General features: G+C 45.2%; 1 protein-coding gene across 12 annotated transcripts in view; it reads left to right on the top strand.

Moving 5' to 3' along the window:
• Window positions 1-26,522, top strand: part of LOC110521687 (nucleoprotein TPR) — a 37,543-nt gene that overhangs the window by 8,938 nt on the left and 2,083 nt on the right. For 2 of the 12 annotated variants that reach the window (XM_090231862.1, XM_090231861.1), the window contains exons 10-42: window positions 118-215; window positions 3,979-4,176; window positions 4,712-4,819; window positions 5,022-5,248; window positions 5,523-5,686; window positions 5,900-6,042; window positions 6,550-6,698; window positions 6,872-7,034; window positions 7,220-7,354; window positions 7,511-7,651; window positions 8,041-8,224; window positions 9,360-9,526; window positions 9,679-9,831; window positions 10,029-10,145; window positions 10,418-10,621; window positions 10,871-11,058; window positions 11,206-11,353; window positions 14,640-14,777; window positions 14,964-15,095; window positions 15,283-15,407; window positions 16,238-16,448; window positions 16,783-16,929; window positions 19,801-19,999; window positions 21,848-22,044; window positions 22,138-22,208; window positions 22,294-22,493; window positions 22,969-23,244; window positions 23,424-23,668; window positions 23,758-23,961; window positions 24,780-24,908; window positions 25,444-25,537; window positions 25,833-25,972; window positions 26,111-26,176. In XM_090231862.1, coding sequence (XP_090087988.1) covers window positions 118-215; window positions 3,979-4,176; window positions 4,712-4,819; window positions 5,022-5,248; window positions 5,523-5,686; window positions 5,900-6,042; window positions 6,550-6,698; window positions 6,872-7,034; window positions 7,220-7,354; window positions 7,511-7,651; window positions 8,041-8,224; window positions 9,360-9,526; window positions 9,679-9,831; window positions 10,029-10,145; window positions 10,418-10,621; window positions 10,871-11,058; window positions 11,206-11,353; window positions 14,640-14,777; window positions 14,964-15,095; window positions 15,283-15,407; window positions 16,238-16,448; window positions 16,783-16,929; window positions 19,801-19,999; window positions 21,848-22,044; window positions 22,138-22,208; window positions 22,294-22,493; window positions 22,969-23,244; window positions 23,424-23,668; window positions 23,758-23,961; window positions 24,780-24,908; window positions 25,444-25,537; window positions 25,833-25,972; window positions 26,111-26,176 — 5,261 coding nt within the window. Of the gene's footprint in view, window positions 1-117; window positions 216-3,978; window positions 4,177-4,711; window positions 4,820-5,021; window positions 5,249-5,522; window positions 5,687-5,899; window positions 6,043-6,549; window positions 6,699-6,871; window positions 7,035-7,219; window positions 7,355-7,510; window positions 7,652-8,040; window positions 8,225-9,359; window positions 9,527-9,678; window positions 9,832-10,028; window positions 10,146-10,417; window positions 10,622-10,870; window positions 11,059-11,205; window positions 11,354-14,639; window positions 14,778-14,963; window positions 15,096-15,282; window positions 15,408-16,237; window positions 16,449-16,782; window positions 16,930-19,800; window positions 20,000-21,847; window positions 22,045-22,137; window positions 22,209-22,293; window positions 22,494-22,968; window positions 23,245-23,423; window positions 23,669-23,754; window positions 23,962-24,779; window positions 24,909-25,443; window positions 25,538-25,832; window positions 25,979-26,071; window positions 26,177-26,522 lie in introns of all 12 variants that reach the window. The other 10 variants (XM_090231860.1, XM_036968496.2, XM_090231859.1 and 7 more) reach the window with 5 other exon arrangements.

Below are 26,522 nucleotides of genomic sequence, written 5' to 3'. Positions count from 1 at the left end.
TTACCATTGATCGTTATTTCTATTTACTTTCTCTGCGTTGTGTATTTATCTTCGACATATTCTTACAAAATGGAGGAGGAACCTGTTTGCATGGTTGTCTATTTCCATGCCCTGCAGGTGCAGCCTCAGTGCTGTCAGAGGAAACGGTTACCACCATGTCCCCAACTGCAGCCGCCGTGGCCAAGATTGTCAAACCTGGCATGAAGCTGACTGAGGTAACCACTAGAGAACGGCCGACGTGGATTTGTTTTAGGGCCAATACCGTTTTTTTGGGGTGTCAAGGAGGCCGATGGCCAGTATTTTAAGCCGATATTCAATATTTTTGTATATAGTTCCCCCATTTTAGGGGTACCAAAAGTATTGGGCCAAATATGTGTATTAAAGTAGTAAAAAGTTACGTATTTGGTCCCATGTTCTTAGCATGCAATGACTACATCAAGTTTGTGACTATACATATTTGTTGAATGCATTTGCTGTTTGTTTTGGTTGTTTCAAATCATTTTGTGCCTAATAGAAATGAATGGTAAATAATGTATTGTCATTTTGGAGTCACTTTTATTGTAATCAAGTATAGAATGTTTCGAAACACTTCTGCATTAATATGGACGCTACCATGATTACGGATAATCCTGAATGAATCCTGAATAATGATGCACAAATATACTCCCCCAAAAATGCATGTCTTGGGGTGGTGATATTTGTGCGTCAAACTTTCTCGCTGACCATTCACAATTCATTCAGGATTATCTGTAAACAGTAGCATCCACATTACTGTAGAAGTGTTTAGAAATTCGATTTTATTATTTGCAATAAAGGTGACACGTTACATTATTTACCATTCATTTATATTGGTCGCAAAATAATCGGAAAGGTTAGTATGTCTTGGGGGTATGGTATTTGTGCGTCTAACTTTCTCACTCATTCACATGAGCTGGAAAGCAACCAAAACAAAAAGCAAATGCATCCCACAAATTGGTAGAATCACAAGCTTGATATAGTTATTGTGTGCTATGAAGATGGGACCAAATACTAAACTTTTCACTACTTTAATACACATACAAGTGAATTTGTCCCAATACTGTTGGTCCCCAAAAACGTGGGGACTATGTACAAAATGTGCTGTAATTTGTAAATGGTTCACATGAAATGGATGAAAATCCCCTCAAATTAAATCTGGCAGGCTGCACTTCAACCTCATCGTCATATTGTTGTAAATCCAAAGTGCTGGGGTACAGGGCCAAAACAACAGTGTGTCACTGTCCCATTACTTTTGGAGCTCACTGTATATTAGCCTACTGATCATGTTATCAGTAGAAGCATCACTCCAGCTTGCATAGAAGCATCACTCCAGAATGGCACGCCTGTATGGAAGGACCTCATATAGGCATTGCTGTTTGAGACTATAAAATAGCATTTATTCAATGCAAGTAGTTCCAACGTAACGTCATGATTTATAATCACAGATGCTTATGAAAATAGTTGATTTATTATTTTGTCATTTTCCTTGATCAGGATTTTTTTTTAAACATTTTTGCTTTCAGGACGCATCTCTAAACAACTCAGCTGCCAGGACGAAATTCGAAACAACTCAATTGGCTAGTTCAGCTATCTGTCAAGAAAAAGGCGGGTTGTAACTTCAGCCTACTGCTACTTTTGGATAGGGCGAGGCTGTAACTCCGCTCCCTTTCACATCTCTCACCATTAGTGATGGGTAGGATTGGGCAGTATTAGGGCTGTTACAGTGACCGTATTACTGCCACACCGGCAGTCATGACCGCAGTCAAATTCCACGTGACCGTTTAGTCACGGCAACTAGGCTTCTCCAAAACTGTGCTTTGATGCTGCTGATGGTCATTAGTAGCCTACCAAACTTGATAACTGCCTGGTACTCAGCACTCCATTGTCCCTCTAATCACTCTGGCATCAATGCAAAAAAATATACATTTCCCCTGCCCCTGTTCTGAGATGGGTGCATGATAATGGTCCAGTCTAAATCCAAACTAATTTCACACATATTATTTAGTATATGTAAAGACAAGATTAAAGTAAGAATAGTCTGATGGGTGACAACATTATACCATGTGAATGATGTATTATCACATGTGAATGATGCCCAGCGTGTGCAGTAAGGCAAGAAACGGCACTGATTTTTTTCACATCATAGTCGGACATCTCATGTAGCTAGCTCATAGACTTATATGTTTTGATACGGTTTGTATCACAACTAAAGTGGCCAAATAACTAACTAAAAATAATTAACTAAAAATAAGCACATTTATCTGCTTTACAACCGGTGTTGGCAGCGCATGAGTTTCAAGTTTGGGGAAGATAATTTTCACCATAAATTCACCGTTTATAATAAAGCATTACATGCATAATCGCATTTGCGGTCACTTTTGAGAACAGTATTTTCCCGCTAATTGCAATTTGGAACATTCCTGCTTATAGCCAGCCTAATGCAGTGTGCACATTGCTGGGCTTATAATGTGAAGAAATATCCCAGTAGTTTATCAATATTTTGTGGTAAATGTTCTGATTTGTTGCATCAGCCTCATTGCTTTTAAAATGTGTTTTTTTGATGCTAGTTGTTGTATTCATTTGGGATCTATCACATCCCACAACCTTCTCAGAGTATGTTTGGAATATTTATTTATTGCACAGTAGGACAAATTGACCAATAGAATAGGTCAACTTTTGTACTATGGGGATAGTAAATGGACAGACCAGTGCTTTTGCTGTTCGTTAGGCCTACTCGTCTTTTTGGCTGACGAAATGTAAATGCGTGCAGTTGCGTTCCCGATGTGTCTGTCTTCACTTGAAGCCTACTTCGAAGATGAGATGCCTGTGAGAAGGGCCCGATTACGTGACAGGAATTAGCTAATAAGAATTGAGGTATCTGAGGGAGCCATGTGAGTGAGAGGTGCTTCGGAGCAAAGCGATTGGCAGCCAGGAGGAAGGAATTATAATTATTTTATTCAGCTCAAGGGCACAACTGCCACAAGGCATGGTCTATTTTAGGGGGCATTATGTCCAAACGTGGGAATGCATAAATAACTCAAAATTAAGCATATAGGAGGACCTGTTTCTTTGTTAACTGCTCAACACAGAATAGCGGGACTCCTTTGGAAATCCTTTGGAGAAAATATCCTTTCTATTTTATTCAGCTATGTTCAATTGTAGTCTTCATATTATAAAATAATGCCACGGAATTCTAAGCAAATCTTGTCTGCTAAATGAACTAGTATAGCCCACAGCCATATGGCAGAGCCAGATCAGGGCCTAACATAAGGACAACTCAGAGTATGTTATTCTGTTCTTCTGAAATAGACAACATTTTCTTCATATCATGTTTCTTTAGACCTGCCTAAAATAAATAATGGATTAACTGTGATGGTGTAGGCTATATTACATGGATTTATTACCCTTTTTTTAAAAGATGTTCCAAAGGTCTGCATCAAGAAGGTTTTGATGTCTTCACTATTATTCAACAATAGTTTAAAAAATGTCAGATAAACCCTTGAATCAGTAGGTGTCCAAACTTTTGACTGGTACTGTATGTATTCTGTATTTACAGAATTCATCTGCAGAGATTCTTGACTTTGCTCAGCAAATGGTTATATTAAGAAACATGACGCTCATAGTATACAGTACCATGTATTGTGTCATAGTATACAGTACCATGTATTGTGTCATAGTATACAGTACCATGTCTTGTGTCATAGTATACAGTACCATGTATTGTGTCATAGTATACAGTACCATGTATTGTGTCATAGTATACAGTACCATGTATTGTGTCATAGTATACAGTATCATGTATTGTGTCATAGTATACAGTATCATATATTGTGTCATAGTATACAGTACCATGTATTGTGTCATAGTATACAGTACCATGTATTGTATCATAGTATACAGTACCATATATTGTATCATAGTATACAGTATGAGTTTGAGCTTCTTCTTTCTTCTCTCCAGTTGTATACGGCGTATGTGGAGACCCAGGAGGCGCTGGAGCTGCAGCGTGTGGAGAACAAACGGGTGAATAAGTACCTGGATGACATAGTGCAGGAGGTGGAGGCCAAGGGTCCCGTCCTCAAACGCCAGCGGGACGAACATGAGCGCATGCAGAAGTCTGTGGCCAGCCTGTCGGCCAAGCTGGAACAGGCAGTTAAGGTGTTTTTTAATTTTATTTATAGTTTGTAAATTTGTTATACAGTACCAAAAAACCTGCTGTAAGTCAAACGGAGGATATGTGAGGATAGTTAGAAACCAATGTACAGTCAACTCCTGATTAATGCAAGGTTTTGAACTGCACTAAAACTGCACTAAACCAGATCATGCAGATTGTCCAGCGTAAGTGAAAATGTGTTTGAATTGTAATTGGTGAACTGCACTGCACTGCTATGTATTTGAGTTGGTATTGGTGAACTGCACTGCACTGCTATGTATTTGAGTTGGTATTGGTGAACTGCACTGCACTGCTATGTATTTGAGTTGGTATTGGTGAACTGCACTGCACTGCTATGTATTTGAGTTGGTATTGGTGAACTGCACTGCACTGCTATGTATTTGAGTTGGTATTGGTGAACTGCACTGCACTGCTATGTATTTGAGTTGGTATTGGTGAACTGCACTGTTGATGCCGTGCACTAATGAAAGTCCACTAAATACGTTCTGACACACTATGACTGGTTACTATGTGTTTCAGGAGGTGCAACGTCTGCAGAAGGTGACTGACGAGGCCAACAAGCACTCTTCTGTCCTGGAGAGAGACAACCGTAGGTCTGAGGTGCAACTGGCAGACATGGCACAGCAGGTGGGACATCCTGTATTATCTCTTTTAGTGAAGCCTCACTGCTTTTCTTAACATCACCTCTAAAACCTCAGTGTTGTCATAGAATTATGTGTGAAAAAAATCTATACAAATGTTGATTATAAAAAAGTGACTGTTGTAGATATGACTGTTTTTAATTCGGACATAATCAATAGCTTTTTCACCCCATACCATTACCCACCAGATCCGTGTCCTACTCATTGAGCTGGAGGAGGCACGTGGCAACCACGTAGCATTCGATGAGGAGGTGAGCTCTGCTGACATCAGCAGCACGTCGGAGGTCATCACACAGCACCTGGTGACGTTCCGTGGCGTGGAGGAGCTCCAGCAGCAGAACCAGCGCCTCCTGGTGGCCCTCCGAGAGCTCAGTGACGCACAGGAGAGAGAGGAGACTGAGACCACAGGCACCAAGTGCGATATACTTAATTGTCCATGTTCTTTGCTGATCATTTGTGTTTTGCTTTCATCCCAACCCCCTCCCCCCTAAAATAAGTGTCTGATTGTCCGTGTCTCCATCCAGAAACAACCCTTAGCCCCGACCCACTAGATGCTTTTGTAGGTCTGATTTGGAATAGTATAAGCAATATGGTGGTAGCTCCTGCTCCACCTTTCCTTTTGGTTTCCCTGTCAGCAAAATGTTTCTGTTCTCTGTGGATAGGTAAAGGTCATTGTATTCTCCCTCCAGGCGCAGTGAGCTGGAGCGGAGTCTGGAGAAGGCCCAGGCAGAGCTGGAGGCTCTGAGGGAGCAGCGGAGCCACCAGATGCAGCTGGCAGAGTCCATTGTCAGGCAGAGAGACATGTACCGTGTGCTGCTGGCTCAGGCCACTGGAGTCAGCTTCCCTCAGCAAGGTGGGGTTCACATACATTTCCTTCTTCAGGGCCTGATGAGGCTAGTGTAGCCAAACCTTTGTAAATGTGGGTGCAGGAATAAAGCACGGGAGCAACATATACCCTGTGTAGCCTTTTGGTTCTTTATTGTTAGTCAGTTTTGGCCCAGCCCTGGTGGAGAACTTTTAGATTTGTATATTACCTACACACTGACCCTTTGACCTCTTGTCTCAGGTGCAGCACCCGAGGAATTCTCCCTGACCTCCACCCCCCACCGCTCTCCAGCTGCCACCCCCACCACAGCCGCGCCCACTGGAATCGTTACAATGGCGACAGAGTCAACTGAGGCGGTGGAGGCCAAGGCAGCCCTCCGACAGGTGAGCCCACATAATTCTCACCCTTTTGCCCTCAGAACATCCTCAACTTGTCAGGGCATGGACTCTACAAAGTGTCAAAAGCGTTCCACAGGGATGTTGGCCCATGTTGACTCCAATGCTTCCCACAGTTGTGTCAAGTTGGCTGGATGTCCTTTGGGTGGTGGACCATTCTTGATACACACGGTAAACTGTCAAGGGTGAAAAACCCAGCTGCTTTGCATTTCTTGACACAAACCGGTGCACCTGGCACCTACTACCATACCCCATTCAAACGCAATGACAGAGTATTTCTCCCTCAACAGTTTTCCGTATGGGGTGCGCAACTGAATAGTAGGAAGGTGCTCCAAATGTTTTGTACGCTCGGTGTATATGCAACATTATCTGTCCTTCTGTCGCATCAAACCACCATTTTATGATAGATCACAAACAATATCCTTCAATCGGGTTGATTAAAAAATTGTTGCTGTACTCTTATCTGAAGGAACATCTTGTTTGCTGTGTGTGTAGTTGCAGGAGGTGTTCTCCTCCTATAAGAGGGAGAGGTCTGAGAGTGACAAGGCCCTGGCGGAACAGACTGAGAAGCTACAGGAGCAGGTGTCTGACCAGAGATCACAGAATGCCAAGATATCCACCCAACTGGAGTTTACCTCCAAGAGGTAAGAGCACTGCACATCATTCTCAGGACACTACACAATATCACATGATGAGGTAGCTTGTCTTTTTCTTTGAACTCAGGAGTATGACGTTACTTCACAATATTTTAGCAAAGTTTGCTTGATAACTAACGGAACCTCCTTGGCGACTTATTCCCCCCCCCCCCCCCCCCCAGGTATGAGATGCTGCAGGATAATGTGGAGGGCTACAGGAAGGATATTGCCTCTTTGAAGGAGAAGGGACAGAAGATGGCTGCTGTAGCCCAGAAGAATGAGCAAACTGTTAACACCTTGACAGAGGACCTGAGAGTTGCACAGGAGAAACTCAACATGGCAGAGGTGTGTGTTTGTGTGTGTACCTCATGTTTGTGTGTCCCAAGCCTTTTGTTCATTGTGTTAGACAGACAATACTTAGTCTCTCTCTCTTTCGTAATGTGTGTTAGTGTTTTGCTCCGCCTTTCTATACCTGCATTACATCTAGTTTCTAAGCCACAATGAGCTGTGCTGACACTGTTCTCCCCCAGGGTCGTGCTGAGAGCCTCAGGAAGGAGAGGGATATGCTGAAGCTAGTGGAGTCCAGACTGACCCAGGAGAAAGAGACCATGCAGACCCAACAACGAGGACAGAACATGCTGCTCACCAATCTCAAGACCATACAGGTTTACACACACTCCATGTGCTTGCCTATACACAAACACCAATGTCAAGACAATGGAAACAACTCAAACTAACCACTCATAAAATGGTTGAGGCACTGTTCTCTCTCTCTCTGCATTCGTCTGTTTTAACGTTCCACTCCCTGTGTGCTCATCCAGGCCACATTGGAGCGCTCAGAGACGGACACCAGGCAGCGCCTGAGCGCCCAGATAGAGAAGCAGGAAAGAGAGATCGGCCAGCTGCAGAAGAGACTGGGGCACGATGTTGAGCAACGCCACCTGCTGGGCAGAAACCAAGATGTAAGTCCCTGATACCTTTTCTCAGTGCCAACCACAACCCCCTCTACCTGGATTCTATCGATTGTTCTCTTCTATCTTTCCGCTTTCTCTAATATCACACTTCATTTTTTCCCCAGAGACTTGCTTCAAAAAGGCAGCACTCAAAGCATTTGTACATGCATACCAGTGGAGGCTGGTGGGAGGAGCTATAGGAGGACAGTTGCATTTGTAATGGCTGGAATGGAATAAATGGAACGGTATCAAACACATGGAAACCACATTTGATTCCGTTGCGTTTATTCCATTCCGGCAGAGCAATGAGCCCGTCCTCCTATAGCGCCTCCCACCAGCCCCCACTGATACGCACCATAGATTAAATGAACCCCTTCCGCTCTTTTTTTAATTTCCAGTTGCAGCTGATGGATGCCAAAAGGCAGCTGGAGACCCAGACAGGCCTGCTCCAGAAGACCAGGGATCAGCTGAGTGCTGCCCAGCTGGAGATTAGCTCTCTCAGGCTGCAGCAGGGCAGTGAAGAAGGCGGCCGTCCGTCCCTGGGCTCCCAAAGCTCCCCGTCCATTCCCATGGGCCTCAAAGGTAAGAGTACACACAATGTTACAGAATCAACCTCAGTGCCTTCTAAGACCTCAGAATGTTCAGGAACCACTCATAAAAGTTTTTATATCCTGAGAATCAAAATCAAATCAAATGTATTTATATAGCCCTTTGTACATCAGCTGATATCTGAAAGTGCTGTACAGAAACCCAGCCTAAAACACCAAACAGCAAGCAATGCAGGTGTAGAAGCACGGTGGCTAGGAAAAACTCCCTAGAAAGGCCAAAACCTAGGAAGAAACCTAGAGAGGAACCAGGCTATGTGGGGTGGCCAGTCCTCTTCTGGCTGTGCCGGGTGGAGATTATAACAGAACATGGCCAAGATGTTCAAATGTTCATAAATGACCAGCATGGTCCAATAATAATAAGGCAGAACAGTTGAAACTGGAGCAGCAGCACGGCCAGGTGGACTGGGGACAGCAAGGAGTCATCATGTCAGGCATGGTCCTAGGGAGGGAGGGAGGGAGGGAGGGAGGGAGGACACACACACACCTAATAGGACAGGATAAGTACTCCAGATATAACAAACTGACCCTAGCCCCCCGACACATAAACTACTGGAGGCTGAGACAGGAGGGGTCAGGAGACACTGTGGCCCCATCCGAGAATGTTGGAATGGCTTGAATGCGGATAGTACTCAGTTGGAGTTTTCCTCAAGACAGGCACGTACACAATTGCTATTTTCAAATAGTCTCTGATTCATATTTTTCAGACCGCCAAGCTGGTCTACAATTAATTGATTTAGGCCAGTCTAACATTCTCTTAATTGTTTCCTTAAAGTTGTGGGATGTTGTTCTGCTTTTCCTTGTGTAGACATAGGTCAGGTCGGTGTCTATAGCCATGCTTTCATTAGGTCGTCCTATAGTATTTTATAGGAAATGTAGTAAAACAAGCCAAATAAAACCCTCAAACAGGCCTGGAGGGTGTATGCTTCTGGTGCCTGCACCATTAGCAGTGTTATGGTAGTATCATTAGGGTTCGCCACAGCGTTCTTTTTCTATGCTGTCCATGACAGCTGTGACTTCAGTCTGTGGCACTTACACCTCTCTCCCTCTCTCTCTCCTTACCTCTCTGCTCCTCGCCCTTCTTCACCCCCCCTTTCCTCTAACCTCCCCAGGACTCCATGGTTCAAAAGGGGACTCTGAGGATCTGCGTGGCCGCCTGAGGCAGGCCGAGACGCAGGCAGAGGAGCTGGCAGAGCAGTTGAGGACAGCCACCTCCAGCAAAGAGCAGTACAGAGCCATGGCCCAGAGCCTAGAGGAGTCCATGGATAAGGAGAAGCAGGTCAGGACTCCACCCTGACCCCTAACCCCTTAGTAGTGTACCACCCCTTAGTAGCATGCCACCCTATCCCCTAACCCCTTAGTAGTGCAGTTCCATAAGCATTTTTAGCCCCAAATCTCTCACTCACTTCCTCTCCTTGTTCCTCTCTCTAGGTGATGGAGCAGGCTCGGTCCTCCATGGAGGAGCGTGTAAAGGAGGCTCAGGAGCAGCACCGTCATCTGGAGAGAAAGCTCCTGGAGGCAGAGAAGGAGAAGCAGGGCCTACAGGAGGAGAAGAGGAAAGCCCTGGCCTCCGTAGAGCAGCAGGTATGAAGCAGACATCTATGCCCTTATTAAAAATCTCCTCACTGTATAGCTCGAATGGTATAGCTGATACATTCAGTAGTATTTAACCACATCCAGTACGCACCATAGGTGCTGGGTTCACACAATGCCGACGTCCTCATTGTTCCATGTTGAAGATATGAACAGATTCCTGTTTTCCTTAACCCTGTGTGTGTCAGGTGGCTGAGCTGAGGAGGAGTCTGAGCAGTGTGCAGGCGGACCACCAGGAGGCGCTACAGAGAGCGGTGGTGGCAGCAGCCCAGGAACAGCAGGCCATACTGGATAGCCAAGAGCAGGTGAGATGGAGGCTGTGGCTAATTGGCCCTTATCGAGTTGTAGTGATATGCCAACTTTTCACAAGGCATATCTGACCAAGCTATTTGCCACCTTGTTTCCCACTTTCCTGCTATAGAGCATTATCTAGCTTGATTGTCGCTAACCCAAGTAGATGTCAACTATGATAATGTAGCATACATTACCAACCATTCATTAAGTACTGTATTACAGCTAGGTCGTCAGATAAAGCTAGTCTGTAATGCTGGTCTCTCCTCTTCTTCCCCCCTCCCAGGCCACGCTGGTGTCGGAGGCGCAGGATAAGTACGAGCGTGAGATGATGCTTCACGCTGCAGACGTGGAGGCCCTCCAGGCAGCGAAGGCCCAGGCTCTGCAGGCAGCCACGCTCAGACAGCAGCTGGAGGAGAGGGCTCAGAGAACCTCTGCTCAGCTGCTGGAGGCCAGAGTCTCCTGGGAGGAACAGGAGAGGATCCTCAAGGTAGGTAATAGCAGTCGATTGATTAGATAGCAGTCAAGGGAAACGCTTATATTATGAATAATAGATATGGTGTTTGTTGCAAATGGTTTGACGTGTAGATGATGATGGTCAAATTGATTTTTACACTTCTCTGTTGATGTTGGAAGCTAGCTAGTGATTGTGAACTCCCACTAGTTTGCAGGGGTTGTGCTGCTTACGTAGCTGGTGTACACCATGAGGCTATAATGTACATCTCTCTCTCGTTGTCAGGAGGAGATGTCTAAGGTGGTGTCTCGCTCTGAGGAGCTGCAGAGGCAAAACAGCCTCCTCCATGAACAGATTCAGACCATGAGCAGCAAGATAGCCGCCACCCTGCAGCGCCAGGTCAACGAGAGCCCTCTGAACATCTCCCTCACTGAGCAGGGAAAGTCTCAGGACCAGGTCCTCGAGATACTCAGGTAATGGTCTCTCACCTCCTCCCTCAATCTGTCTCTTTGCAAAGCAAGAGCAAGTCTGCCATTTAAAGCCAATTTCATGCAATCACTTCACTTCTGCAACACCTTTTCTCTCATCATATCTTCTGTCCCTTCCCTGTTGTGATGCAGGTTTGTGCGTCGGGAGAAGGAGATAGCGGAGTCACGGTTCGAGGTGGCCCAGGGAGAAAGTCTTCGTCACAGGCTGAGAGTGGAGCACCTGGAGAGAGAGCTGAGAGAACTGCAGGAGAGCTTTAGTGCTGAGCGGGAAAGGATGCAGGTGAGCTGGACAATAAGGACAGCCAATGGTTTATGGGGGGATTTCCGGGACCCAGATTAATCCTATTTCTAGACTAAAAAGACATTTCAAAATCAGAGTGGTGAAAAAAAACACAAATTTTGTTGTCTTCATGATGAAATCGGTATGGATCTGTCTCCGTTCGTTAGTATCTCAAACACCACTGGGCCGATTTTGACTAGACTTGGGGTAAATGATGCGTCTTGCCATAGGTCTGGCATTTACTAAATTACTGGTTTAGTCCAAGGGGAGTGCTATAGTAATTCCAAACTTTGAACAAACTTATCGCCTGTCCCGTTTGAGCAACCGTCATGACATTGTGTACATATATGCATCTCATGAGAAACCAGTTTCACATAAGTTCACCCAACCTATAACCTCCGCCCATTCACAAAAGGTGAACATTTTGATAGGGTGTGAAGACAATCATTGTATAATTATTATATATATTTGTTTAACCTTTATTTAACTAGGCAAGTCAGTTAAGAACAAATTCTTATTTACAATGACGGCCAAACCCGGTCGATGCTGCCCAATTGAGCGCCGCCCTATGGGACTCCTAATCACGGCCGGATGTGATACAGCCTGGATTCGAGCCAGGTACTTATAGTGACTCCTCTTGCACTGAGATGCAGTGCCTTAGACCGCTGCGCAAATCCGGAGTCCCGCTTCCGAATGGCGAGCTCAGGGCCAGGATCTCCTTCCAGAGAGACATCAGGGACTGTAACATAATCTGTTTCAGGAAATCATGGCTCTCTCTGGATATACTGTCCCCGTACATACAGCCAGCTGGTTTCTCCGTGCATCACACAGACATGAATAAAGAACTCTCCGGGAAGAAAGGTGGTGGTGTATGTTTCATGATTAACCACTCATGGTGTGGTTGTGATAACGTATTTTGTTCACCCGACCCTAGAATACCTCACAATCAAATGCCGACTGTATTTCCTCCCAAGAGAATTCTCTTCTGTTACAGTCACAGCCGTGTATATTCCCCCTCAATCCGATACCATGACGGCCCTCAGGGAACTACACTGGACTTTATGCCAACTGGAAACCACATATCCTGAGGCTGCATTTATTGTAGTTGGGGATTTTAACAAATCAAATTTGATGAAAACGCTATCGAAGTTCTATCAACACATTGACTGTAGTACTCATGCTGCTAAAACACTCGACCACTGCTATTCTCTTTCCGGGATGCCTACAGGGCCCTCCCTTCGGCAAATCAGATCACAACTCCATTTTGGACTCCCTCCCTTCCTATTGGCAGAAACTCAAACAGGATTTACCCGTGCTAAGGTCTATTCAACGCTGGTCTGACAAATCGGAATCCATGCTGCAAGATTGTTTTGATCACGCGGACTGGGATATGTTCCAGGTAGCCTCTGAGAATAACATTGATGTATACACGGGCACGGTGACTATACACAGACACGGTGAGTTCATCAGGAAGTGTATAGGGGATGCTGTTCACGCTGTGCTTATAACCTACCCAAACCAGAAACCGTGGATAGATAGCAGCATCGCGCTAAACTGAAAGCGTGAAACACTGCATTTAACCATGACAAGGTGACTGGGAATATGGTCGAATACAAACAGTGTAGTTATTCCCTCCGCAAGGCAATCAAACAGGCAAAACGTCAGAACAGCGACAAAGAGGAGTCGCAGTTCAAAACGGCTCAGACACAAGACGTATGTGGCAGGGTCTACAGACTATTATGGATTACAAAGGGAAAACCAGCCACGTCGCAGACACCATCTTGCTCCCGGACAAGCTAAACACCTTCGCCCACATTGAGGATAACACAGTGCCATTGACGCGGCCTGCTCCCAAAGACTGTGGGCTCTGGCTCTCCGTGGCCGACGTGAGTAAGACATTTAATCGTGTTAACCCTCGCAAAGCTGCTGGCCCAGACGGCATCCCTAGCCGCATCCTCAGAGCTTGCGCAGATCAGCTGGCTGGAGTGTTTATGGACATATTCAATCTCTCCCTATCCTAGTCTGTTGTCCCCACATGCTTCAAGATGTCCACCATTGTTCCTGTACCCAAGAAAGAAAAGGTAACTGAACTAAATGACTATCGTCCCATAGCACTCACTTCAGTCATCATGAAGTGCTTTGAGAGGCTAGTTAAGAATCATATCACCTATACCTTACCTGACACCCTAGAGCCACTTCAATTTGCCCCAATAGATCTACAGACAATGCAATCGCCATTGCACTGCACACAGCCCTATCTCATTTGGACAAGAGGAATACCTATGTAAGGATACTGTTCATTGGCTATAGCTTCTTAGCCTTCAACACCATAGTACCCTCCAAGCTCGTCATCAAGCTCAGGGCCCTGGGCCTGAACTCCACCCTGTGCAACTGGGTCCTGGACTTCCTGACGGGCCGCCCCCAGGTGGTGAAGGTAGGAAACAACACCTCCACTTCACTGATGCTCAGCCCCCTCCTGTACTCCCTGTTCACCCATTACTGTGTGGCCACGCACGGCTCCAAATCAATCATCAAGTTTGCAGATGACACAACCGTAGTAGGCCTGATTACCAACAATGACGAGACAGCCTACAGGGAGGAGGTGAGGACCCTGGCGGAGTGGTGCCAGGAAAATAACCTCTCCCTCAACATCAACAAAACAAATTAGATGATTGTGGACTTCAGGAAAAAGCAGAGGGAGCACGCCCCTTTCCACATTGACTGGACCACAGTGGAGAACGTGGAAAACTTCAAGTTCCTTGGCATACACATCATTGACGATTTTGAAATTGTCCACCCACACTGAAGAAATGTGGCTTGGCCCCTGAGACCCTTACAAACTTTTACAGATGCACAATTGAGAGCATACAGTCGGGCTGCATCACCACCTGGTACGGCAACTGCACTGCCCACAACCGCTGGGCTTTCCAGAGAGTGTTGCGGTCTACCTAATGCATCACCGGGGGCAAACTTCCTGCTTGCGTACTCCTTTACTAATTTCTTATGTATATACTGTATTCTATTCTATCACTCCGACATTGCTCGTCCTAATGGTTATATATTTCTTAATTCCATTCTTTTACTTTCAGATTTGTGTGTATTGTTCATTAAAATTAGATTTGAATTTTCACTAATTCGCCCAATGGGGGCGCTGCGTCATTAGTGGCAGACATGTTTACTGTTGCCTTGTTCATGAATGAAGAGGGTGTGGGTGATGAGAGAAATGGCAGCGTTAAATGATCATGTCACCTAAGTGCTGTTTATGACCTTTAACCCCTGACCCCAGGTGACAGCTAAGACCCTGGCTCAGCACGATGAGCTGATGAAGAAGACTGAGACCATGAGTGTCCTGATGGAGACCAACAAGATGCTGAGAGAGGAGAAGGAGAGGATGGAGCAGGAGCTGCAGCAGACACAGGCTAAAGTAAGACAGCAGATTTACTTTCTCGGGGTTAAATCACCAAACTTTGGATTTGATATCATAACCAATGTAAAAAAAAATCTCAGGAAACCTTCTGTGAATTTGGTCCCAGTTTAGTTTTTAGGCCTGTTTTAGACTGAGGCCTAACTTTTTTTCTCTGTGTATTGATTGACATATTTTTATATATAGGTGCGTAAGCTGGAGTTAGACGTAATGCCCATGCAGGAGTCCAACGCTGAGCTGAGTGAGAAGAGCGGCATGCTGCAGGCAGAGAAGAGGATTCTGGAAGAGGACATCAAACGCTGGAAGGCCAGAACACAGGTTGCTTAGCGACAGAAAAAAGAATACCCCCCCCCCTCCCAAAAATATCTCTAAAACTCTACTTTCTCAAAGTAGTGACACCAAGCTTGAACGATGCCTTCCTTGCGACCCACAGCTTGTCAAATGTCTGTAAACCTATCTATTGAGTTTGGATTTGAAACATAATCTGTTCTGTATGTCCACATAGCAACTGGTGAGCCAGCAGAAGGACCCGGAGGAGTACAAGCGTCTCCACTTTGAGAAAGAGGCTCACCTCAAACGCATCCAGCAACTCACTGAGGAGACAGGCAGGCTCAAGGCTGAGGTGACCAGGTGGGAGTTAGCCTAGTCTGTAATCCAAACTGAATATCACTGTTTTACTATTCTCTTATTACAGGGTACCAACGACCGCAAGGAAGCTGATTTACTTGATACAATAGAAAAATGGGCTCCTCTTTGAAAAGCACAAATGCTACACAATAAATTGGCAAGCTACACAATACAAAGTTTGATAATCAGATGAATGTAGTATAATGTAAAGTCTTTAGTATTTTTGTATTAAAGGGGCTACATGTAGAATTCTAGCATTGTTATTTCAGAAAATGTCCATAATATGTATGCAGTAATAGTGGAATGATAGTGAAATAATATTGTCAACCACTAAATAAATATTTTGGGTCCATACAAAATTGCATTCTGATGGTGCAGCCTCCCAATTTGACAACAAAAGATGGTCCGTCTCTTGTCAAATGGAAAAGCTGCCCCCCCCTCTTCCATCAGCATCACTCAAATGCGTGGTAATCTCCTCAGGAAGAGATTCAACAGTGGCAATAGAAATTGCTCTGCCATTACCTGGTTGGAATTTGTTTTCTTAAATGTTTGCCTAATTTCAATTTGTTACAAAACAAGTATAGAAAATTGCATCATCTAAACCACTGTGAAATCTATTTTAAATAACTCAAAATATCAAATGTTTCAGCTGTTTGAAGCTGGTATACAAAACTGGAAGTAAAAAGACGCAAAAGCGGGTCAGGGGACAGGGAGTAAAGCCAGGAAAGGGGGGGGGGGGTTGTTTGAATTCAGGCTGTGTTGTTGTAATTCACCTAGTTTCGCAAGGGGGCTGCATTCTACATGTAGATCTTTAATATGTGATCTCCCTGTAGGAGTGGCGGGTCGGTGACGTCCCTGCAGAGCCAGGTGCAGATCCTGCGTGAAGGCCTGGGGAAGGTGAGCTCTGAGAGGGATGTGCTGAGGAGGGACGTGGAGGCCAAGAACCTGGACATCCAGGAGAAGTTCCGCACCATCACTCAGGTCAGGAAGATCGGCCGGCGCTACAAGGCCCAGTATGATGAGCTCAAGGTGGAGCACGACAAGGTGGGTTATTTGGTTAAACAACTGGGGCCTTTTCTGGTTTCATAGAGGGAAACTTTTTATTTGTTTTTATTGATTGTCAGGAAGTTGTTTCCTGAAACCCAGCCTTGAATTCACTCCGTCTCCAAGATTCAAGAACAAGATTCCTCTCAGTCCTTTTCTCATGAAGCTAATAATATCCCTACTCATCTTGTCGCTAAATTACAGATGTGCTGGTCTGGAATGGTACCAAGTCGGACAACTCAAAATGTCTAACCTGATGTCCTTGATTAAATAGACATTCTTTTGTGTGAATTCTGCCATGCTGTGTTGAGTGTTGGACTGATCTCCTTTACAGATGGTGTCAGAGGCAGCATCCACACCAGCCCAGGAGCAGGAGGCCCAGCAAGCCTCAGCCCAGGAGCTCCAGGGTCTAAGAGACTCCCTGGGACAGTCTGAGACCCGGACTAGAGACCTGGAGGGACAGCTGGATAACCTCAACAAGGTCAGAGCAGTGTTTCCACTATACCAGTGGTCACCAACGTTTCTGAGTCAAGATCACTTTCTGAGTCAAAATACAAGCCTAGATCTACCGCTCAGATTTTATTTTTTAACATGGCTTAAACGTAAGACTATGCAACATTAACCAATTTAAAAACAGTTATTTCTATAGCAATGTTTGTGCAGTAGGCTATAGCCCCAATACATTATCACTGCATATTGGCTCTGCTTGAATTACCCTGCCAATGTTCTTCTCAGATCATTTGTTGTATTACTTGAGGCACAGCTGAGTGAGCATAATAATGTGCTTTTTTTTTTTTTTTTTTTACTGGACCGAGGGAGGGAGAGCAGTGGGAGCAACCGCCCCTCTGCTCTCCCTCCCTCCACTGAGAAAAGGGTGATAGTTAGAGATGGCCTGGCCAATTTAATAAGGGCTGATTTTCACTATTTTCATAACAATCGGTAATCGTCCTTTTTGGACACCGATTATGGCCGATTACATTTTTTATCCACAAGGAAACTGCGTGGCAGGCTGACCACCTGTTACGCTATTGCAGCCTCAAAAGGACTCTGTGGCTGCAACTAGCCAAGGTAAATTGCTAGCTAGCATTAAACTTATCGTATAAAATTTTTACAAAAATCTTAATATAATCACTAGTTAACTACACATGGTTGATGATATTACTAGGTTATCTAGCTTGTCCTGTGTTGCATATAATCAATGTGGTGCCTGTTAATTTATCATCGAATCACAGCCTACTTCAACTTCGCCAAACGGGTGATGATTTAACAAAAGTGCATTGCCAAAAAAAGCTATCTTTGCAGAAATGTACCTAGCCATAAACATCAATGCCTTTATTAAAATAAATACACAGAAGTATATTTTTTTAAACCTGCGTATTTAGTTAAAAGAAATTAATGTTAGCAGGCAATATTAACTAGGGAACTTGTGTCACTTCTCTTGCGTTCAGTGCAAGCAGAGGCAGGGTATACGCAACATTTTGGGCTGCCTGGCTCCGTTATGAATAGTAAACTAATTTTCCAGAATGTTACATAATTATGACATAACATTGAAGGTTGTGCAATGTAACAGAAATATTTAGACTTAGGATTGCCACCGTTCGATAAAATATGGAACCGTTCAGTATTTCACTGAAAGAATAAACGCTTTCTTTTCGAAATGATAGTTTCCGGATTTTACCATATTAATGACCAAAGGCTCGTATTTCTCTGTGTTTATTATATTATAATTAAGTATATGATTTGATATAGCAGTCTGACTGAGCGGTGGTAGGCAGCAGCAGACCCGTAAGCATTCATTCAAATAGCACTTTCCTGCGTTTGCCAGCAGCTCTTAGCAATGCTTGAGGCACAGCGCTGTTTATGACTTCAAGCCTATCAACTCCCAAGATTAGGCTGGCAATACTAAAGGCTAAAGAACATCCAACAGTCAAAGGTATATGAAATACAAATGGTATAGAGAGAAATAGTCGACGCGTCATAATTCCTATATAACTACAACCTAAAACTTCACAACTGGGAATATTGAACCAACAGCTTTCATATGTTCTCATGTTTTGAGCAAGGAACGTAAAGGTTAGCTTTTTTACATGGCACATATTGCACTTTTACTTTCTTCTCCAACAGTGTTTTTGCATTATTTAAACCAAATTGAACATGTTTCATTATTTATTTGAGACTAAATAGATTTTATTTATGAATTATATTAAGTTAAAATAAAAGTGTTCATTCAGTATTGTTGTAATTGTCATTATTACAAATATATATAGACAAATCTCCCGATTAATCGGTATCGTTTTTTTGGTCCTCCAATAATCAGTATCGGCGTGGAAAAATCATAATCGGTCGACATCTAGACACCGTCTTCCAGCTGATGGCGAAACTCAAGTCGCACTGCATTATTTCTGCGTCATCCACTAATTAATGTTACTCCTATGAACAGAGAAAGTGAAATATTCCTCGACATTAAAAAAACACAAGCCTCTAATAATTACAACGTAACTTATCAAAACACTTTGCTATACTCATTCATTGATCTGCAGTGTTGGTTGTAGCATGAGTGGAAGTAGGGAGAACACGCATTTTAAAGTGTTGACAATGCCGAATAACAACTTAAACATGAACTTACTCAAAAACAGCAGCACCTTGCTGTATTCGTTGAGTCTCCATTGACTTCAAGGCTTCTTTTTACAGTCTATGACTTCGAGGAAACTGCAGACACGGTGATCTAAGCTATCTGATTGGTCTGCCTTAGGCCTAGAGGTGCACTTTATTTGCTCTTAGGGCCGGCCGGGTAGGCGGAGTTCTACCTTTAGAAACATTAAATGGATCCAAATAGGAACACTTTGCCTTCCCTGTGTTAGGGCTGCTGAATCGAGAGTACCAACAACGCGGAGAAAAAAAGAAAAAAAAGGGACACAAGGCTTTATCTTTGGGTTTTTTACAGAAATGTTTGGAGATCGACCGGTTGGTGACCACCTATCTACATTATTTTCCAGGCAACATCCAGGCTCACTTTCACCAAAATTGTAAATTGAAACTAGTAATTGCCTAACTCTTTTAGGTGGTGGTTTCATGGGATAAATCATTTTTCTACTTACCCAGAGTCTGATGAACTCATGGATAGCATTTGTATGTCTCTGCGTGCAGTATGATATTGAATATTGCATTGTCGGGAAAGAGCTTGTTAGTAAGCATTTCACTATACGGTTTTACACCTGCTGTATCCTGTGCACGTGACAAACTTTGAAAGTTGAAGGAACTTAGAGATGGCATTGGCTCTCGAAACAAACTAGCGTTATTGCATTGACTGGAAGTCTACAGGTATGCTAAACCATGGTGTCCCCTCCCTCAGGTGGTGGCTGAGCGTGAGGCAGAGGTGCGTGGGACCCAGGAGCAGGCCTCCGGGCTGCAGACGGAGCTGACCAGGTTGAGACAGGAGCTGCAGGAGAAGGCCTCCCAGGAGGACACCCTCAGACAGCAGATGTCTGAGAAGGAGGAGAAGACCAGGAAAGCCTTCGTAGGGGCCAAGCAGAAGATCAACCAGCTCATCGGTAAGAGGCCAGGCCAGGTAACCTGACTGCGGCGCAAGCTTGTGTGTCGGGTTGAGTCTTGGTGAGCTTTGCATAGAGGTATATGTGAATGCTGATCTCTCATATGTTTTTACTTGTCGTCTCAAACGTTTGCTGGGTGTCTGGGAAAAAGATTAACACCCACCAAATGAGCATAGATTTGGGTATTGGCAGGCAACAATGTCTATATCACCAGCCACGTTGGCGGGGGTCAATTTGCAGGGCTCTACAGTGCAAGCATTACATTTGCTTATTAAAAATAGTCAAAAGTCAAGTTTGAGCACATGTTGCTGTTATAGCAGAATAGCAGGAAAAGGCTGCAGTAGCTGTTTTCAAAGTATTTCTGCTGTTTTGTTTCATATCTGCTAATTAAGAAATATGAATCCTCTGTATCCCACCTCACATGGCAACACTGCCTGGCAGAGGAGCTGTGCGCACTGAGTGAAGTGCTGATACATTTTTGGAGGCTCAGTTCGCTGGAAATAAAGTTGGTCTAATTTACTCGAAAGACTACAAAGTGGGACCTTATCCTTGTGTTTCTTAGCTGTTTATACTGAACAAAAATATAAACCCATATGTCAAAGATTTTACTGAGTTCAGTTCATATAAGGAAATCTCTCATTTTAAATATATTAATTAGGCCCTTATGGATTTCACATGACTGGAAATACAGATCTCCATCTGTTAGTCACAGATTTAAAAAAAAGTAGGGGTGTGGATCAGAAAACCAGTCAGTATCTGGTGTGACCATTTGCCTCATGCAGCGTGTCACATCTCCTTTGCATAGAGTTGATCAGGCTGTTTATTGTGACCTGTGAATGCTGTCCCATTCCTCAATGGCTTTGCGATGTTGCTGGATATTGGAATGCTCTGTCATACATGTCAGTCCAGAGCATCCCTAACATGCTCAGTGGGTGACATATCTGGTGAATATGCAGGCAATGGAAGAACTGGGACATTTTCAGCTTCCAGGAATTGAGTACAGATCCTTGCATTATCATGCTGAAACATAAGGTGATGGCGGCGGATGAATGGCACGACAATGGGCTTCAGGATCCCGTCACGCTACTTCTGTTTATTCAAATTGCCATCGATAAATTGCAGTTGTGTTCGTTTTCCATAGCTTATGCTTGCCCTTTCCATAACCCCACCGCCACCATGGGGCACTCTGTTCACAACATTTACAACAGCAAACCGCTCACCCACACAACACTCCATGCTGTCTGCCATCTGCCCAGTACAATTGAAACTGAGATTCATCCTAGAAGAGCACACTTCTCTAGCGTGCCAGTGGCCATCGAAGTTGAGCATTTGTCCACTGAAGTTAAATTTCCTGAGACGGTTTCAGACCGTTTGCTCAAATTCTTCGGTTTGCAAACCCACAGTTTCATCAGCTGTCCAGGTGGCTGGTCTCAGACGATCCCGCAGGTGAAGAAGCTGGATGTGGAGGTCCTGGGCTGGCGTGGTTACATGGTCTGCGGTAGTGAGGCCGGTTGGACATACTGACAAATTCTCTAAAATGACATTGTGGTAGAGAAATCAACATTAAATTCTCTGGCAACAACTGTAGACCTGTAGTCGGCATGCCTATTGCTCCCTCAACTTGAGACATCTGTGGCATTCTGTTGTGTGACACAACTGCACATTTTAGAGTGGACTTTTATTTTCCCCACCACAAAGAATTTACATATTGCGTTTACATTTTTGTTCAGAAACATTACAACGCATGTTTTTTCAAATGTTTTATTATTATGGCCAAGATATTCATCTACCTGCCACAGTTACTGGTGGACTAAATTACCTTTCACCTCATCCCAACCTCTTCCCCAGGCTCCAAGGACCAGCTGCAGAAGGAGAACGAGGAACTGAAGCAACAGAGGGAGGAGCTGGAGGTCAGGGTCAGTGCTCTGAAGTCACAGTACGAGGGCCGTCTGAGCCGACAGGAGAGGGAGCTGCGGGACCTGAGGGAGCAGCAGGAGAGACACGGGGAGCAGAGGGACGAGCCTCCTGAACAGGGCCTCAACAAGGTGAGATGGAGCACTTCTGCTTCATACCCCACAAGCCTGGATTGCTATTCATTATGGCCATGGTGCGAATAACACATTCTATTCTACCTGTAGGCCCAGGAACAGCAGAGGACCACCGAGCAGAGAGGACCACTGAAGACCACCCCAGCTGCAGACAGGGGCAGGTAAAGTACATGCTACTCCTGCACACCACGTTCAATGATGTTTGGTGTTACATTGTTCACCTGTTGTATTTCCCCATCCCTATAGCGCCAGTACCTCAGAGCCCCCCACTGCCAACATCAAGCCCACTCCTCTGGGGGCCCAGGGCCAGAGCAAGCCCCCTGTCAACCCCGGGAACAAGTCCACTCCCCGGGCCAGCATCCGGCCCATGATCACCCCCGCTACTGTGCCCACCCCCACTCCTACTGCTACTGTCATGCCCACAACACAGGTGGAGAACCAGGAAGGTGAGGAGTTCTGTGGAGCTAATATCATTGTTAAATCAAATAACATTACAACAGATGTAGACGTGACCTTGAAATTCTTCCTTACGAGCCCTTTCCAAACAATGCAGAGTTAAAAAGTAAGATGATTTGGCAAAAAAGGAAACAATAACATAAAAACAATTACAATAACGAGACTATATACAAGGAGTACCGGTACCGAGTCAATGTGCAGGGGTATGAGGTAATATGTACATGTAGGTACTAGGTGTAAAAGTGATAGTGATGTGAATGTTATTGCATAGTTATTTGAGTATTGGTCGTTTTAAAAGTGCTAGATGGCATTGTGTTATGGTAGTTGAAGTGAACTTTATTACTTGAATTTGATGAGATCCACGGGGGGGATACTAATGCACATTTCAGACAGAAGGATAGTGAATCAGACCGTAGCCATGGTATTTCCCTGTCTGACCCCCTAGTGACCCTCTGACCCTTCCAGCCATGCAGTCTTCTGAGGGCCCGCTGGAGCATGTGACTGTGTATGGCAGTGCCAGCGGTTCAGTACGGTCAACCAGCCCCAGCGTTCAGACCGCCAACCCAGTGCTGGCGGTCCAGCAGACCCAGACCACAGCCTTCGTCCAACCAACACAGCAACAGAGCCTGCCCCACACTGAACCAGCCAATCAGGAGCAGCCCCTGGCCCCAGTCGTCATTGAAGCTGCACCCAGCTCGCAAGTGGAGAGGCCTTCGACGTCCACAGCTGTGTTTGGGACAGGTGGGAGACCGAATTTAATCTAACCTGGGGTTTCTATAGATTTGGGGTATAATAGCTTTGTCTAACTAAGCTCAAGGGTTGGCAATGTACTCACTGTATTACCACTGGCCCTCAAATATTGAATGAAATACGCATAACCACCAAGTGAAGTTGGAAATGTGACTTTTCCAACCTTCCAGTTTCAGCCACCCCAGGGACATCCTCCATGTCCAAGAGACCGCGTGAGGAGGAGCAGGACACCTCTACGGTGACTGACACGGACACCCCCCAGGAGGACCCATCTGAACCCCCCATCCCCAAGAAGCTACGCATCATCCAGAGGGTGGACCCAGAGGAGCCAGAGGCCCAGGAGGAGGTGCTGGCTGAGAGCAGTACAGAGGGATTGGTGCCTGGAGAGAGCCACGAGGCCCCAGAGAGCAGCCAGGTGAGTGTGTGCATGCGGGTACCCACCCTATGTCTAGAGGCTGAGAGGGTCTTTTGTGCGTGTAGCCATGTGTGTGTCTATATCAGCAGGTGGTGGAGGAGTACCCAGTACTAGACGAGGCTGATGAGGGGACAGCGTCTCAGTCTGTCCCCGTAGAGCTACTCCTGTCCCAGCCCACAGAGGTCACACTCTCATACGACTCCCCCGAAGAATCCCCTCAGCACGACGTCATCGTCATAGTGACTGACTCGGAGAGCGAGGATGAGCAGGAGGATGACGAGGAAGAGGAACCGGTATGGACTGAGGGAAATATTGTTGATGGAAATATTTTAGGGGCTAGACACTTTAATTGAACTCCCTCAAGGCTTAGCAGATGGAAAGTCTTGCCTAAAATTGAGGTATTTGGCCCTTAGAAACCTGTCAAACTTACATTTTAGTAATTTAGCAGACGCTCTTATCCAGCGCGATCCAGCGTACATTTCGTACTTTTCCATAATGGTCTCCCGTGGGAATTGAACCCACAACCCTGGCGTTTCAAGCACCGTGCTCTATCAACTGAGCCAAACTCTTATCAGAATGGATGAAAAGGTCTATATGCAGCCCATACTCATGAAGATGTTAAATTCACCAATGTGCTGGATTATGAGACCTTTTGGTAACACTTTACTTGACACCCAGCCTCATAACAGTCATAACCATGTCATAACAACTGACCTAACTGGTCATAACTGTCCTGACACATATTTAGACCTGTTTTGAAATATTGCGTTATTTTATGTCTAGTTATGACACCAACGTTAGTGTAAAAACCCACAAACCCTACCACCCAAGGCAAAATATTCCAGTCCATCATAGCCTCCGTGTTAACAGTATGTTTGTCGTATGTGTGTGTAACTCATGTGTAACTCTGTATTGTTGTATGTGACGAACTGCTTTGCTTTATCTTGGCCAGGTCACAGTTGTAAATGAGAACATGTTCTCAACTTGCCTACCTGGTTAAATAAAGGTGGAAAAAAATGACAAAAAGAAATAAAACATTTATTGACCATGTAAAATGATCTTTGTAATTGCGTAATGTGTTACCAACCTTTTTATACCTGCCTCTCTGTAGGACTATGATGAAGAGGAGGAGGATGAGGATGATGAGGATGAAGAGGATGGCGGGATGGGAGAAGAGGGAGAGGAGAGCAACGAAGGTAGCGGAGACGGCAACGAGGCATACGAAGACGACTACACAGAGGTAAGATCAACACGCGCACACTGTTACTAACCCGAACTAGATCATTTCCGGTATGTTTTGTAATCCCGCCCACTCTCGAATTATTTCCACTCTCACGCCTCCCGTTGATATTACAGCCAGCCAATGTTGTAACCACATGCACGTTTTTCTGTGTGACCAAACAGTGTCTCAGCAGTGCTCTTGCTTCTCTCTGCTACCTCATGTCTGTGTTGTGATCTTGTGGCGGTGTGTGTGTGTGGGAGGGAGGGAGGGAGGTGTTGGGGGAACTGGAGGGTTGGCAGGGGAGAGGGGTAAGTGCTGTGTTGTCAGGGTGGGAGTGCAGAAGAAAGTGGGGATGGCGGCACCGTCTCTGCCTAGCTAGCTGTAAAGTTACAAGACCTCTTAAGGGAACGAACACCTGTACAAGGGAAATAAATCAGGACCAGAATGCATTGCTAACTGCACCAACACTGCCGGGCAGTAGGTAGTGTGTGGGAACCACCCTGTAACAACCCCCCCTCTCTCCCACTGTGTGTGCGTTCCTCCTCCCTCAAAGGGTGCTGACGCGACAGACCCAGGCACGGAGACAGAGGAGAGTCTAGGAGCATCAGACTCCACTCAGCGCCCGGACGACTCCCAGACACACAGCTGTAAGACGATGGATACTCTGTCACACACCGTTGTCTCGACAGCCACCTAATGAAACTTTCGCACGAGTGCCTGCGAGAGATGTTATATGTTAGTGTCTGTCCGGATTGAGTGATACATTTCAGTCACTCTGTTGCTAGACTAACCAAGTCATTTGATTCACCATATCGGAAACTCATACAGACATGAGCCTATTTCACAATATTATTGCGTTGTCTGTTGTTTTATTGTGATTTTGATGTGAAGGAGAACTCTCTGTCAAGCTAAACCACTGTTTCCCCTCTCCTGTTCTGTCAGTTGAGGGCAGCAGCAGTATGGAAGCCTTCTCCAGTGACCCAACCAGTTCTGCTCCCAGAATGCCCCGGTCACCACGGAGGGCACCCCACCCGCTGCCCCCCCGTCTCAACATCACCCAGGAACTGGGCCCCCCTGCTCAGGTACAGGTGTGTGCTTATGACTCAATATAACCATTTAAACTGTGTCTCTCTGTGTAAAACAATTGTATTGCAGTTTGTGGTATGGTTACATTTGTGCAGTATCAGGTTGTGGTAACCAGTAATGCGGGCGTCTTACAGCGCTCCATGCGTCGCCAGTCTGTAGGCAGAGTCCCTCAGCTCACCCCTGGGATGGCCAGCAGCGGAGTAAGTCACACCCTTGCATCTTAAAGGGGTATAATGTGAGATTTTGGCAATCAAGCCCTTTTTCTACCCAGTCAGATGAACTCATGAATACTATTTGTATGTCTCTGCGTGCAGTTTGAAGGAAGTTGTAGGTCGTTTTGCGAGCCTTTGCTAACTAGTGTTGGCGCAATGATGAAGTCTATGGGAACAGATGGCATGCTAGCTGTTCCCATAGACTCCCGGTCATTGCGCTAACGCTAGTTTACTCTTTTGCTAGTGCTAGTTAGCAACTTCTTTCAAACTGCACAAAGAGACAAAGAAACGGTATCCATGAGTTCATCTGACTCTGGGTAGTTAGGAAAGGGGC

The sequence above is a fragment of the Oncorhynchus mykiss genome, chromosome 4 (genome assembly GCF_057628025.1).
Source record: "Oncorhynchus mykiss isolate SJ-2025 chromosome 4, ASM5762802v1, whole genome shotgun sequence".
Lineage (NCBI taxonomy): Eukaryota > Metazoa > Chordata > Actinopteri > Salmoniformes > Salmonidae > Oncorhynchus > Oncorhynchus mykiss.
The sequence above is the reverse complement of the archived record's forward strand: the minus strand, read 5'-3'. Positions and strand labels throughout refer to the sequence as shown.